The sequence below is a fragment of the Rhododendron vialii genome, chromosome 5a (assembly GCF_030253575.1).
Source record: "Rhododendron vialii isolate Sample 1 chromosome 5a, ASM3025357v1".
Taxonomy (NCBI): domain Eukaryota; kingdom Viridiplantae; phylum Streptophyta; class Magnoliopsida; order Ericales; family Ericaceae; genus Rhododendron; species Rhododendron vialii.
Window position 1 is genome coordinate 39990595 of NC_080561.1, and position 12554 is coordinate 40003148.

The 12554-nt window shown below is 37.8% G+C and overlaps 1 protein-coding gene across 1 annotated transcript; it reads right to left on the reverse strand.

Annotated features, from left to right (window-relative positions):
- Window positions 1–7904: 7904 nt before the first annotated feature.
- Window positions 7905–10588, reverse strand: LOC131325592 (UPF0481 protein At3g47200-like). The gene is made up of 2 exons (XM_058357921.1): window positions 9509–10588; window positions 7905–9292 (listed from the first exon to the last, which is right to left on the reverse strand). Exons 1-2 carry the CDS (start codon window positions 10274–10276, stop codon window positions 8321–8323), a joined length of 1740 nt encoding a protein of 579 aa, XP_058213904.1. The 5' UTR covers window positions 10277–10588; the 3' UTR covers window positions 7905–8320.
- Between the last annotated feature and the right edge of the window lie 1966 nt (window positions 10589–12554).

Consider the following 12554-nt stretch of genomic DNA (forward strand, 5'->3'; position numbering starts at 1 on the left):
TCTTAATTAGCCATGCCTTCAAAATACACTATCAACAAAAAGCGAGGTCATACAAAATTTGCAGTTAGAAAAAAGGTATGGTCTGAGATTTTGATTTTTCGTCTTCCAAAAGATCAAAAAGGATGGAAGAGAGAAACTCTATAGCTGATTGATTTCAGTTAGTCATCGTTGATTTCAGACTTCCCTGGTAAAAATCAATTAGTCAGACATTGCATTTGGAATTACGGAGTAAGAAGTCAAAAGAAAATTCTTGGGTAACATAATCAAGCCATTGTGGTTTCACTTGTCAAAAAATAATGTGGTCACATATAATCTACACATTGTATATCTATAACACGTAATCCTTTTGCCCTCAACAAAGTGGTGATGGTGTATGTTTCCTTGTCTCGTGTTTTCTTTATGTCTTGTCTCTTTTTGAGGCTTTCTCTCTTCCACTCCTCTTTTGGGAGGGCTAAGAGATTTGGTTGTGCTGCTATTAATCCATGAACCTTACTTTTATCAACTCCAAATTCTACATAGGGCTAAGAGGCTATTATATGTGTCTTGCTGCTGTCAAGGGTGGAGCTTGAGTTGCTAGCCTTTTCTGGCCTTGCTCTTTCCTTGGTTGATGTCGTCTGTCATTATTTGATGTTGAGGCTGATGTATAACTCATGCTACTGTCGTAACCTATCCATGCATATGTGCTCCTTTGTCAACTCCTAATTCATGGAGGGCTAGAGGGCTGTCATATGCTTTTTCCTTGTCACCTCCCAATGTTTGCGAGGACTGTGAAGTTTTTTTATCCTAATTCCAACTTATAGATGCAAATTTCATAGCTCTGATCTTCCCTGTGCTGCCCTCTCACAGGCATGCTTTAACTCAAATGAAAAAAACAATAATGCTGCTGAAGTTTTCCCATTGCTGCTCTTTCATTCCTTGTAAACAACATCAATCTTTGCCCTAAAAAAAATATGTCCTCTTCAATGGGCATGATTCTCGTGCTTTGCATGAGCCAAGATCTAGTTATCTAGCAAAGAGAGAGGCTTCCATGTCATAGTTTGCCATGTAATAATAGATAAATGGTCAGTTGTAACTGACGCATAACTATATTATGGATTCATATGGATCATATAGTTATTGCTACAATGTTGATTAAATCTTTTCAATGAGTGCATTGTAGGGTTAGTGATCCAATTCTTCCAAAATGGGACGCGAAGGGCTTGTTCATTTAGGGGTCTCAAAACCTCTGTCCACGATTCCTAATAAATTTTCTCTATCTATCTGTTTCCGCTCATTACTCCTAAAAATAGATTATTTAAATATACATCCTCATTAGTCATACAACTTAAGTATTCATCCTTTTCTCTTCCTATACATATGATTTCATCCTTTCAATTGGTGAATTACCCTTATTAACCTTTTATTATGGTATTTATGTAGAAATATATAGGGAAAAAATATATATACGTTCTAATGTTTCCTACATTAAAGGGATTGTGTTGAAAATCAATCTAATGCAATTGGGTGAGATATGATAGGATAGTTTCAAATAATATAGATATATATATACATGTTCCTATATGTTTCCACCATTAAAGAGATTCGGTTGAAAATTAATATGACATGAATCAATGGGGTAATCGGATGATTGGACGATTTATCATGTTTCCATAATGAATTCGATTCCTCAATTGTGTGGGTTATGTTCTATGACTTCAATGACAATATTTTGGGAGTATATCATGTTCATTAAATCGGTTTCAGTATAGATTAGGAATGGTCATGAAACGCTGAAATAATGATAGTAATTTAATCATAAAACACTGACCATAATAATACCTGTTTTGATGGTAATTTAACCATGTTTCATAGAATAAGTTCAATTGAACATGATTAGTACACTAAAAAATACGGGGCGGTTCCGGGAACACTCAAAAAAACACCTCATAGTTCTCGATTAAATTTTGATGATTCGAGCCACTCAATGTGATCAGAACGTGATTTTAAGGGCACCCGTGAGAAATCAGCAAAAAAAATGACCAGGAAGGGCTTGATCCAAACAGTTTCGAACAGTTTTTTATTGAACGATTCAAATAAAAACTGCTCAAATCAAGTCTTTCTAGTCATTTTTTTTCCTAATTTTTCGTGGGCACCTTTAAAATCATATTCTGCACACATTGAACGGTTCAGATCATAAAAATTTGATCGGGAACTATGATATTGAGATTTGGGGTGTTTTTTTAGGTGTTTTTTTGGGTGCTTCTTGAACCGTCCCGTAAAAAATATGGTCAACTTATGTTATATCGACCAACGCTTGTTTTGGTGGAACATAATTCATGGATCATGAAATAAGGTTGCGAACCGAAAAGCATTGTCAAGTGATGCAAATGGCTTGTCAAATGATCATATTATATTGGCCTAAACCAGCCTTGCAAGTTGGCCAGTATTTAATAGTAAGTATTCCATTTGACATGGTCACTTTATCATGCCAGTTTTGATGGTTATTTATCTATGTTTCATAAATTATCCAGCCTTGAACAGTCATGAAATGGACATGAATGGTCATGAAAATCTTGAAGACAACTCCATTCCAGTAGATTTTCAAGTCCATTATTGAGAAAAAGTAGACAAACCCGTTTCATGGTAAATGATGTAAATTATTTACCATGAAACTTAAAAACAACATAAATGATCCACTTTTTGCATCGTCGACCATCGGCGACTCAAGCCCAGCTCGCACCAACCACCGGCGAATGTTTTCCAGCCACCGGCGACTCTCGATGGACCTCAAAATCCTCAAATCTGGTATATAGTGGTTGTTTTGGGCCTTTATCTGTAAAGTCAGTAGTGTTCTGGCCCACTCCAACGCAATGGAGGACGGTGACGGCAAGATGGGTGATGGCGATAGATGATGGCGACGGCGGGATGGGCAGTGTTTTTTTTTTGGACTTGTGGAACCCATTTGTTAGTAAAACAAATGGAACCCATTTGTATATATATAACTGTTTCCAATTTTCAAATCGTAAAAATCTCGGTAACAAATCTCATTAATTTGTTACTTTAGGAACTCTTTTTCCGGGAGGACTTGTAGAATTAAGTTTAGGTCTCAAAATTCAATGCTATATATATACATTCAATTTTAGCTTAACTAGGGGCAGACTTGGGTTTTTCAAAATTTTGGGATGATTTCATAATCGTTTGAAATGACAAGGATGGAAACATAAATCGTGTATGGGCTGAGAATGGGGTTTTCCTCAGGAATCCTCTACTACCACATCCATGACTAAACCACATATCAAAACTTATTTTTTGGTCTGCTTTGCACTGTGTGTCATTTGAGTTTGCAATGTTCACATGCTCGTTTCTAGATGAATAGTAATTTTGGTTAATTCTTATATTATGCGATGATATCGCTTGATATGCCCACGGGCTTTCAACGAAATTTGCCATGTTAAAAAACAGAGGTGGGTGGAGGGGAGAAAATTAAGTGGGTGGGTACAATGTGTACATCTATGTATATGTGGACTCACTAACAGTCACTTTAATTACACAATTTGAGCATTCACTTACTAAGATTAACACACCGTATTTAGCATAAGATATTTGTTTTATGAAATTTTGTCTTGATGTTTTGAACATTTAAATACTTATATTGAATTTCTATGCAACTGTTATGAATCAGCATACAAATATTGTGAATTTCATACCAAATATGGTATATTTATGAATTCCAAATGATTCAAAGATGTGCATATCATCTGAAGCTAAATATAGATATGTATTGTAGCTTTTCCCTATCAAATGCTTTCATAATCAGAATATATTGTTTCTTTCTTTTTCTTTGAATTGGTGGAACATATCTATATTATAAAACAGAGCAACCTCTACAATCGTTAGATCACTTCGTGCTAACTTTGTAGTTATCAGATCATTTCTTTTTTAAAAGATATCAAGAATATTCTTTTAATAAATTCATACCACTCTACCCTCACTTTTTAGCCAATGTATCTAGCTCTATGTAAATATTGCCTTCTATGATCAAATAGGAAAAAAACAGCTCGGATGAAGCACTTTCTGGTCATATTTTTGGCTGATTTCTCGCGGAAACCCTTAAAATCACGTTCTGAACATATTGAACGGCTCGGATCATCGAAATTTGATCGGAAAAAGGGAGGTCCTCATTTTGCTGAATAAGGTCGCCCTTATGTGAAGGCTGGTATGTATATATATTAAAACGATAACTGACACTTTGCGGTGATTACAACAATCGAGTAGAGTAGTTGGATAGAATGTATAATTTATTTAAGATGAAACTATGTTACATTCCAACTCGAATGTTCAATAGATTATAGCCGTTTGATCAAGAGAATACTTCATATTACAAACCTCCATCCTTATGGCCAGTAACTAAACATTTTTTACCTCACATTTATTTGTTTTCCTTTTTAATTGATTATCTTTAAGTTGTTTCCTTTTTGGCAATGTTTGCATGACCGTAATCTTCAACAGGTATAGGAATATGATTATTAGGAATCATATTCTTAGGAACTTTCTTTAATATGAATAGGAATATGATTACTAAAAATTTAATTCCTAGGAATATAATTTCTTGGAATATAATGCCTGAAGTAATTTTATTCTTGTGTTTGTATTACTAGGCATCACATTTTGTAATGCGCCAAATTGCACAAATGCTTCTAAAAGAGAGAGGGAGTACTTGGGTTCCTTTGCTCTTGTGGAACTAAACGATTCTTAAAAAGAATGGAAACAAAGAGATAAATAGATGATTCCTGTTGGGTATGGACTAAGTAAAATTAGTTATGCCATTGTTGCTGTGAAATAAAACGATTCTTAGAAAGAATGGAAAAGATAGGGACTTGGCGCAATGCTTTCTAGATATAGTCTAAATAAAATATCAAATTCCACTTTTTCGAAGTATTTGTGTCTGGATACAACGATTCTTTTTAACGCCATCTTGCGTGAGGTGAGTTCCGGATATGCGTATGGTCCCACCTCATGCGAGAGGAGCATTACAATAACCGTGAATTAAAAAAAATTCTTTCTCCCAACAAAATCTACTTCTTAGAAATTTTCATTTTAAGAATAAGCTTCAAACATATATGGTCCATCTAACCAAGTTCATAAAATAGTCTAACACAACAAATATTACCAAATCTGTTTAATTCCATTATTTGCATTCAGGAATAGCATTAGAAATATTAACAATGTATAATTATACGGGATTCCAACTCAAATTCAATTTTTTGAACGTTCACTCACTCAAAAGTAACACCCCTATTGCACTTGTTTCTTTAACCGACCTAGAAAAATAGAAAAGCAAAATAGTTCCAAGATTACATATAACCAAGTAAGGAGTAGAGTTTGAAACTCTGTCTACCCAAAAGACTCCATCAAAAAACCTACAATCTTCAACCTCAAACAGATCATGAACCTCCAAATCATTTAAACCAACAGGTCAAGTTGTATTGAACAATAATTTTGTTCTCTTACCTATTAGTTAAAAAGAAAAAGAATCTGACGCGAAAAATTACTATTGGCCGTGAAGAATTACTCTTGGCCGCACAAAATTACTCTTGGCCGAGAATTACTTTTCGCCGCATTTAATTGCACTTGGCCCCTTCGAATTGCTCTTGGCCACATTTAATTGCACTTGGCCGCATTGAATAAGTGCAATTCTATGCAGCCAAGAGTACAGTAGCAGTCAAGTATAATTCAATGCGGCCAAGTGTAATTCGATGCGGCAAAGAGTAATTCGATGAGGCCAATAATGAGGTAGCTTCCCTTGAGCAAGAGGAAGTAACAAAGAAAAAGTCTGCGCAATCAAGTAAGAAGGTAGCTTGTTGCACAAATGATTCTTATTAATTGGGTATGGAATAAGTAAAAATTAGATATGCCTTTGCTCCTGTAAAACTAAACGATTCTAATTAATGGAAAAGAAAGGGACTTCGAATTCTATCATACCAATTCAACTTGATATTGCACAAATGCTTCTATAAAAGAGAGAGGGACTTAGGTTCCTTTACTCCTGTGGAACTAAATGATTCTTAAAAAGAATGGAAAACAAAGAGATCGATAAGTAGATGGTTCTTGTTGCACAAATGATTCCTATTAATTGGGTATGGAATAAGTAAAAATTAGATATGCCTTTGCTCCTGTAGAACTAAACGATTCTTAAAAAGAATTAAAGGAAAAGAAAGGGACTTAGGATTCTATCATACCAACTCAACTTGACATTGCACAAATGCTTCTAAAAGAGAGAGGGACTTGGGTTCCTTTACTCCCGTGGAACGCACATGCCTAACCACTAGTCCTTCCAAATGGCCCTTCGTTCCTGCTCTCAATCCTCGCACTCGTGAATTGTAGTTGTTTGGAAGGTTTTTGAAAGCCGCTTTATGCTCACGCTTGCACTCTATATACTAGGTACTCCCTCCGTCCCTTTTTTTGTGTTCAGTATTTCATTTTGGGCTGCCCCTTAATAAGTGTCCATTTTGTAAAGTTAGGGGGGTAAAAGTTAGTGTATTGTCTATTTTGTCCCTAAAAGTAGATTTTATTTTGAAAAGTTAGTGAGTAAAAATGTAATGATATGGGTAAGTAGGGAAAGTGGAGGAAAAAGTTGATGTGAAATGTATAATGATGATGTCTTTTTAATAAGTTGGAGTTACGAAACAGGACACTTAAAAAAGGACGGAGAGAGTACTAAAAATAAGTGGAGGCTGTAGTTTTTGACATTTGGGAGGGGGGGCCGGGGGCCTTGGCCCAAAGCCGGCCATGCCCAGAAGGATAAAGCCCAGATAGAAAGCTATGAATGTCCATGGATCGATGATCAAAGTATGTTCTTTTAACGCCTCTCATGTTCTTCTCAATTAACGCTTTCGTTGATTTTTTTTGGTTCGGGGCCGGGTATGCCCCCTTATGGGAGCAAGATTCAGGAATTTTCCCTTGTAGAAAATTACCCTACAAAAGCAGGCGCTCCAAACTAAGACAGCTGCTAATACTACTAGGAATTTCACTAGACAGTTTGTTCCTTGAAACATCAAGCTCCATGAGATTTATCAAGTTACCCACTTCAAATGGCAATGAACCAGTCAAAGAACTATTAGACAAGACCAGGGATATCGAAAGCGAAGAGAGACCAATGATTTCTTTCGGTATGGTGCCACTGAGGTTGCAACTTCCAAGGCTTGGAGGAATACTTCCTTCTAGCCTATTCTCCTCCATAAAGAGCCTCGTTAACGATGTCAAGTTACCAAGAGAGGATGGAATCAGCCCCGAAAATCTGTTGACATTCAAATATAATCCGGCTAGTTGTCGAAGCGTTCCAACACCTTCAACCGGCAGCAAGTCTTCCAAAACAATCCTCCTACTAGTTCCACTGCATTCCCTGTGGCTTCGACCTCATTTTTTCGAGTTATTATGCAACAATCGACCTAGCCCTATACTCGGAGCAACCTATTCTACTGCACACTTAGGTCTGGCAAGCAGAAATACAGTACGAGAAAAGTTGGAGTGTTCAAATGTGTAATTTAAAATCACTTTACATTATTGTGTGGGATTTTAAAAAGAAAAAGTAATACACTTATCTTGTTTCCTATTACAAAGGCTTGGGCAAAGTACCTATATGGCTAGTCATATTTTACAAGATTCAGTTCCCCATTTGGTTTTTCTAACTCATGTAGGAGTCAGAGAAATCCTATCTGTGACTATGTCCAGTTCCTTCAGAGGAAGGATCTACTAGAATTCACGTATTGCAATATCAACAAACCGGACTTGAAAAAGGCAAACTAGTGTTTTATTATAGCATACATTCAGATACATGTGCTCTGAGATCGATATTCTTACGAGTCTACTTGGAAACATGACAAAATGTTCATGATCATCCGCATTTTTTTTTCCGGTAAAGGTACTTTTCATTGAACAGCCCAAGCAAATACACAAAGCCAATCGAGAAAAGGATACAAGAGGTCATGCAAGACCCAACAGAGAAAAAAATAGAGCCGAAACAGCAGGCTCAGAGCAACATCAAAACACAACTCTGTACAACAAAAATAACCGAAGAAGCTAAAGTATCCACTGGGGAATGTTCCACGCCCTGCGAATCTCCCTGTTTTCCTGAGTGTCTTTCACATTCCTCCAAGACAGCATATCATCTCTAATTGAATTAGAGATTTTAGCACTAGCAAAGCCAGAGACTTTTCATCTACGCACTTGATTTCGCTTCAACACATCTCCCCAGACAGCACTAGAATAAGGACAATATAAAACAGGTGGTTGTGTTTCTCCACATTACCACTATTGCACAGCACACATGAAGCATCAGCAACTATACCTCCGCATTTATTGAGTTGAAACTTCTTACGAATTGAACAACGGTAATGGCGAAAAGGATGAAGGCCAAACAGAAGGCTATGAATGCCCACGGAGAAGCAAAATACTTGCGTTCCACGTGCGCCATGTTCCTCGGCCAACAACGCTTGCTGTACTTGGTGGCTCTGTTGCACGTGTCGGTGAAGTAGAACTCTTGTAGCGAAACTTCCTTGCACAGCGTGTTGAACAAATGGGTGGCGTCCTCGCTGGAACCCAAGTAGTTATGCACAACTCCAGCCTTTTCGAGTTCCTGGACGTCTTTATTGGAGTTCACGAGCATGTTCATGAGGTATGCGTAAGACGTGAAGTCCTGTGAAACACCAGGGCAGCACTGTTCGAAGGCAATGAGGTTCCTGAGGAATGACTCAGTGGGATCGTATATTCCAAGTGGTGGGATTTCGAAATGAGCTCTGCGAAACCACCATAACGGGCCTTCTGGTTCAGTGAACTTGACCTTGAACAGATTGTCTCCCGTACCGGGTACAAACTTCACTCCTGCGTAAGCAAGTTCTGATGCAGAAGGCATGATTTCACTAAGTTCCTTTTTTTCTTTTTGAGCACGAGGACGGTAATAATCATGTAGTTTATGGAGGATATGATAGCATTTATCATTACCATCTGGAGCTTCTCTTTCAGGTTTGGAATCATTCATTTTATTGTCGAAAACCCAAAGGACACAGTCACGAGGCGAACAACAATTTTCAGCGGCACGATTGTTGGTGGAACTTCCTGCTGGACTCATCAAGTTGGCAAAGTAGTCATACACATAAGGGGAGAGCAACGAGTTCTTGTGGATCCGAGCCACCGTGAGTTCGAACAAATGCTCAAGCACAAACAAAGGAATTTGGTTCTCGAAGAGCAGCAAGTCGTGTAGCACAGTGCTGGCAGTTGAATCTCTTCCGAAAATAGGATCTGCTGTCATTTGTCCCTGCTTTTTGAAATGCAAAATTACTAATTTGATCTTTATATACTTGATTATTTGAAATCAATTTGAGACTACAACAAAAATAGTCTCACGGCGAAATCTACCAATTTCGGGTGAAAAGAAGATCAAGTTTTGCCAATTGACAAAGCCAGCAAAAATACATCTCTAAAGAGGGTGATAAAAGAGCTAATGTAGTCTAGATGCTCTAAATTTCCATACCTCTAAGTACACGGTCTTGTTCCTGAATTTGTAGAGAACTTCAAGGATGAAGCAACCATCCACCACCATCATTTCCTCATCGAGTAGATCCCCATCGCTAATGTCATCATCTGCATAGCATTTATTTGCATCGTCTTTCCACATCTTCATTCGCTCTACGCATTCTCGTAACACCTCCGTGAACTCTTTCTTCTCAACTGATCCCACCCGACGAAGTAGGGAATTCGCGTAGCTCATCTTGACTTGTTGCATGGGTGATCTCAGGAGATGATGTTTCTGGTGATACGGGCCTATAGAGATGAGGCGTGGGGCGTAGGTGCTTCTCTTCAGGGCACGGAGCTCTGCGGGCACCCTATAAATACAAGCTGAAGAGGAGAAGGATTTGGTTTTTTGGGCAGCTTGACCAAGCTTCTCACTGAATTCCTGAAGCTTTTGCTGATCATTTCCACCTTGACTCATTTCCGTCGGGTGGAGTTGCTTTTGGTAAATGAAAGAGGAGAAGGATTTGATTATATGGGAAGCTTCAACAAATTTCTGACTGAGGTCCTGAAGGTTTACATGGACATTTCCCCATTGAGTACTCATTTCGGTTGGGTGGAACTGCTTCTGGTCATTGAAAGGGGAGACGATTTCGGTTTTCTGGGAAGCCTCACCGAGTTTCTTACTTTCCTGAAGGTTTTCTTGGCTCATTTCAGTTGGCTGGAAGCCAATCAAAGGGGTTAAGCATTCGATTTCCTCAGGAGGCTCATGACTCTCCCCTTGACTCATTTCAGTTGGGCGGATATTGCTTCAATGAAATCAAGAAGCAGTTGTGTTATACTTGGTGGCAGTGTGTTGGGTTTGAGATATAAAGACAGAACCCATGCTGGGATCTATATATAGAGAGGGCTCACAGAGCAGTGAGTAATGTTCATCCATTATTAGGTGGGTGAAAAAAAAAGTACTCCTGAACTTGGAAACACTCAGTCGCTTATCATGATGTAACACTAATATGCCAACCACTATGGCATCGCGAACAAGCATTAAGTGGCGGGTCATTGAGATGTTTTCAGTGGTTGGCTGTCACCGAAGTTTTTGTTTTAATAGTGCCCCCAGTGCTGAATATTCCTGGCTATGCCACTGTCACAGAGTCACAGTTTAGTATTAGTGCACTCTGCTTCTTAGGCAATGATTGTGATGACATCGCACAAGTGATGTTATGGAAAGGAAAGCACAACACACAACCAATTTCTAGCAGTCTATTGCTGTAATAAATGATTAGGATTCACTCAAACTCTTTCCCGAAAAAGTTAAACTCGTCCCCGAAAAAGTTAAACTTTTCTCTGGAAGAGTTTTTTTAAAATCTAGACTATCCAAATACATTTGAACGGTCAGAATTATGTGCACAACCAACACAACGGTTGTGTGCGTAGAATTTTTGAAAAAATAATACTACAAACACAGAAGTTCATGCACTGATTTAGACATAGATTTTTCTGAACAGTCCCTGAGTCTCACTCGGTAAATATGGAGTCTGCGTGCATCGAATAATTCTAGACAAAGATATATGGACGGAAATCTGTGTCCGTAGCATGCTTGTTGATCAAAACTAGCAGAGCATATGGGATTAGACAAGAAACATAAAAAGTTACTTTTACATAATTTTCAGAACACAATTAGTCAATTACACAGAGGGGTAATATTGTCTTTCCAAAAACTATAGCAAAAGGTGCGCTTTATCATTTTCAAACATCGGGACTTTGTCGTGGAGTAATTTAGACGTTATATATTTACTTTAAAATACATAACAATATTTTCCCATGACTGCATTGTTTTCCCCTCCTTTTTATGGGGGATTTGGAAATTTTGGTTTTATAATGAATTTTATAATTGGAGAGAGAAAGATTTAGAGACTAGAGGAAATTTTTCAGTGCCGGGTGGGCACGGGCCACGTGGTGCCCGTGCTCCATCTCGGCCGTCCAATGAAGTTTTGGACGGTCTAGATCTGTTCGGCTGCCGAGGGGTATTTTAGTCATTTCACACTTTAAAACAGCTAAACAAATTTGGGCCGTCCAAAACTTCATTGGACGGCCGAGATGGTGCACGGCACCACGTGCCCCATGCCCACCCGGCATTGAAAAATTTCTCCTCAATGTCCATCTGCAGCTAACTTTTTTAGTTTCTATTTATCTATTTTGAAGATATTTACCAAGGCAACCTACTTAACTTTTTGTGCCCTTTTGTTAGGTCTACGATTAGTTCTTTAAATTTCTTATTGGCCTCTATAAAAAGAATTGAAAAAGTAAAAAACAAAAGAATCCAAATAAAATGGACAATTATAGGGTATCATGCATATAGGCAAAAAAAAAAAATCAAACTCCCCCCCTCCCCCTCATTTGCCGATCTCTTTTCATCATTTTCTCAAGAAAGAGACATCATAGGGGGTCTAGTAGCGGCGACCATCACGACAAGAATTTTAAAAAATGCAATTATTATATGTAAAAAAAAATTTATACCCAACTTATATAGTCTCGCCACCACTAAATTTTTTTAGTATACATTTTGTCAATGCTAGGGTAAAATCCTGGTTCCGTCCTTAGACATCACGATTAGTACTTATATATTAACAGTTTTTTTACCTATCGAGTCGTTGCAGATGCGATCATATATACAAAATCGCCCAAAGAATAAACGAAGCAAGAACACAAATAAGTGGCAGAGATTTTTACACAGTTGTCTATGTGGTGAAGTATATGCATAGCTCACACGTGATTAGTGAACCAAGAGCATAATCGGGAGATGAAAAGTCTATTTAGATTTATTTTTTTCGTGTTAGTCTTTGAAGACCTTTTGACTTCTATGTCTCGTTATTTTGTGTTGTCAGCCTTGGAAGTATATAGTTTGCTTTGGAAAGTCTTAAAACATTAAGTGTCATGAGGGTAGTCATAGAGTCATCTATTGTAATCTCTCTATATATCTTTGTGAATAAAATTTGCTGGCACTTTTTGGAGTTTATGAAAATATTGTGCAAATATTTCTTGCTTGAGAGTGAGTGATTCCTCCAATA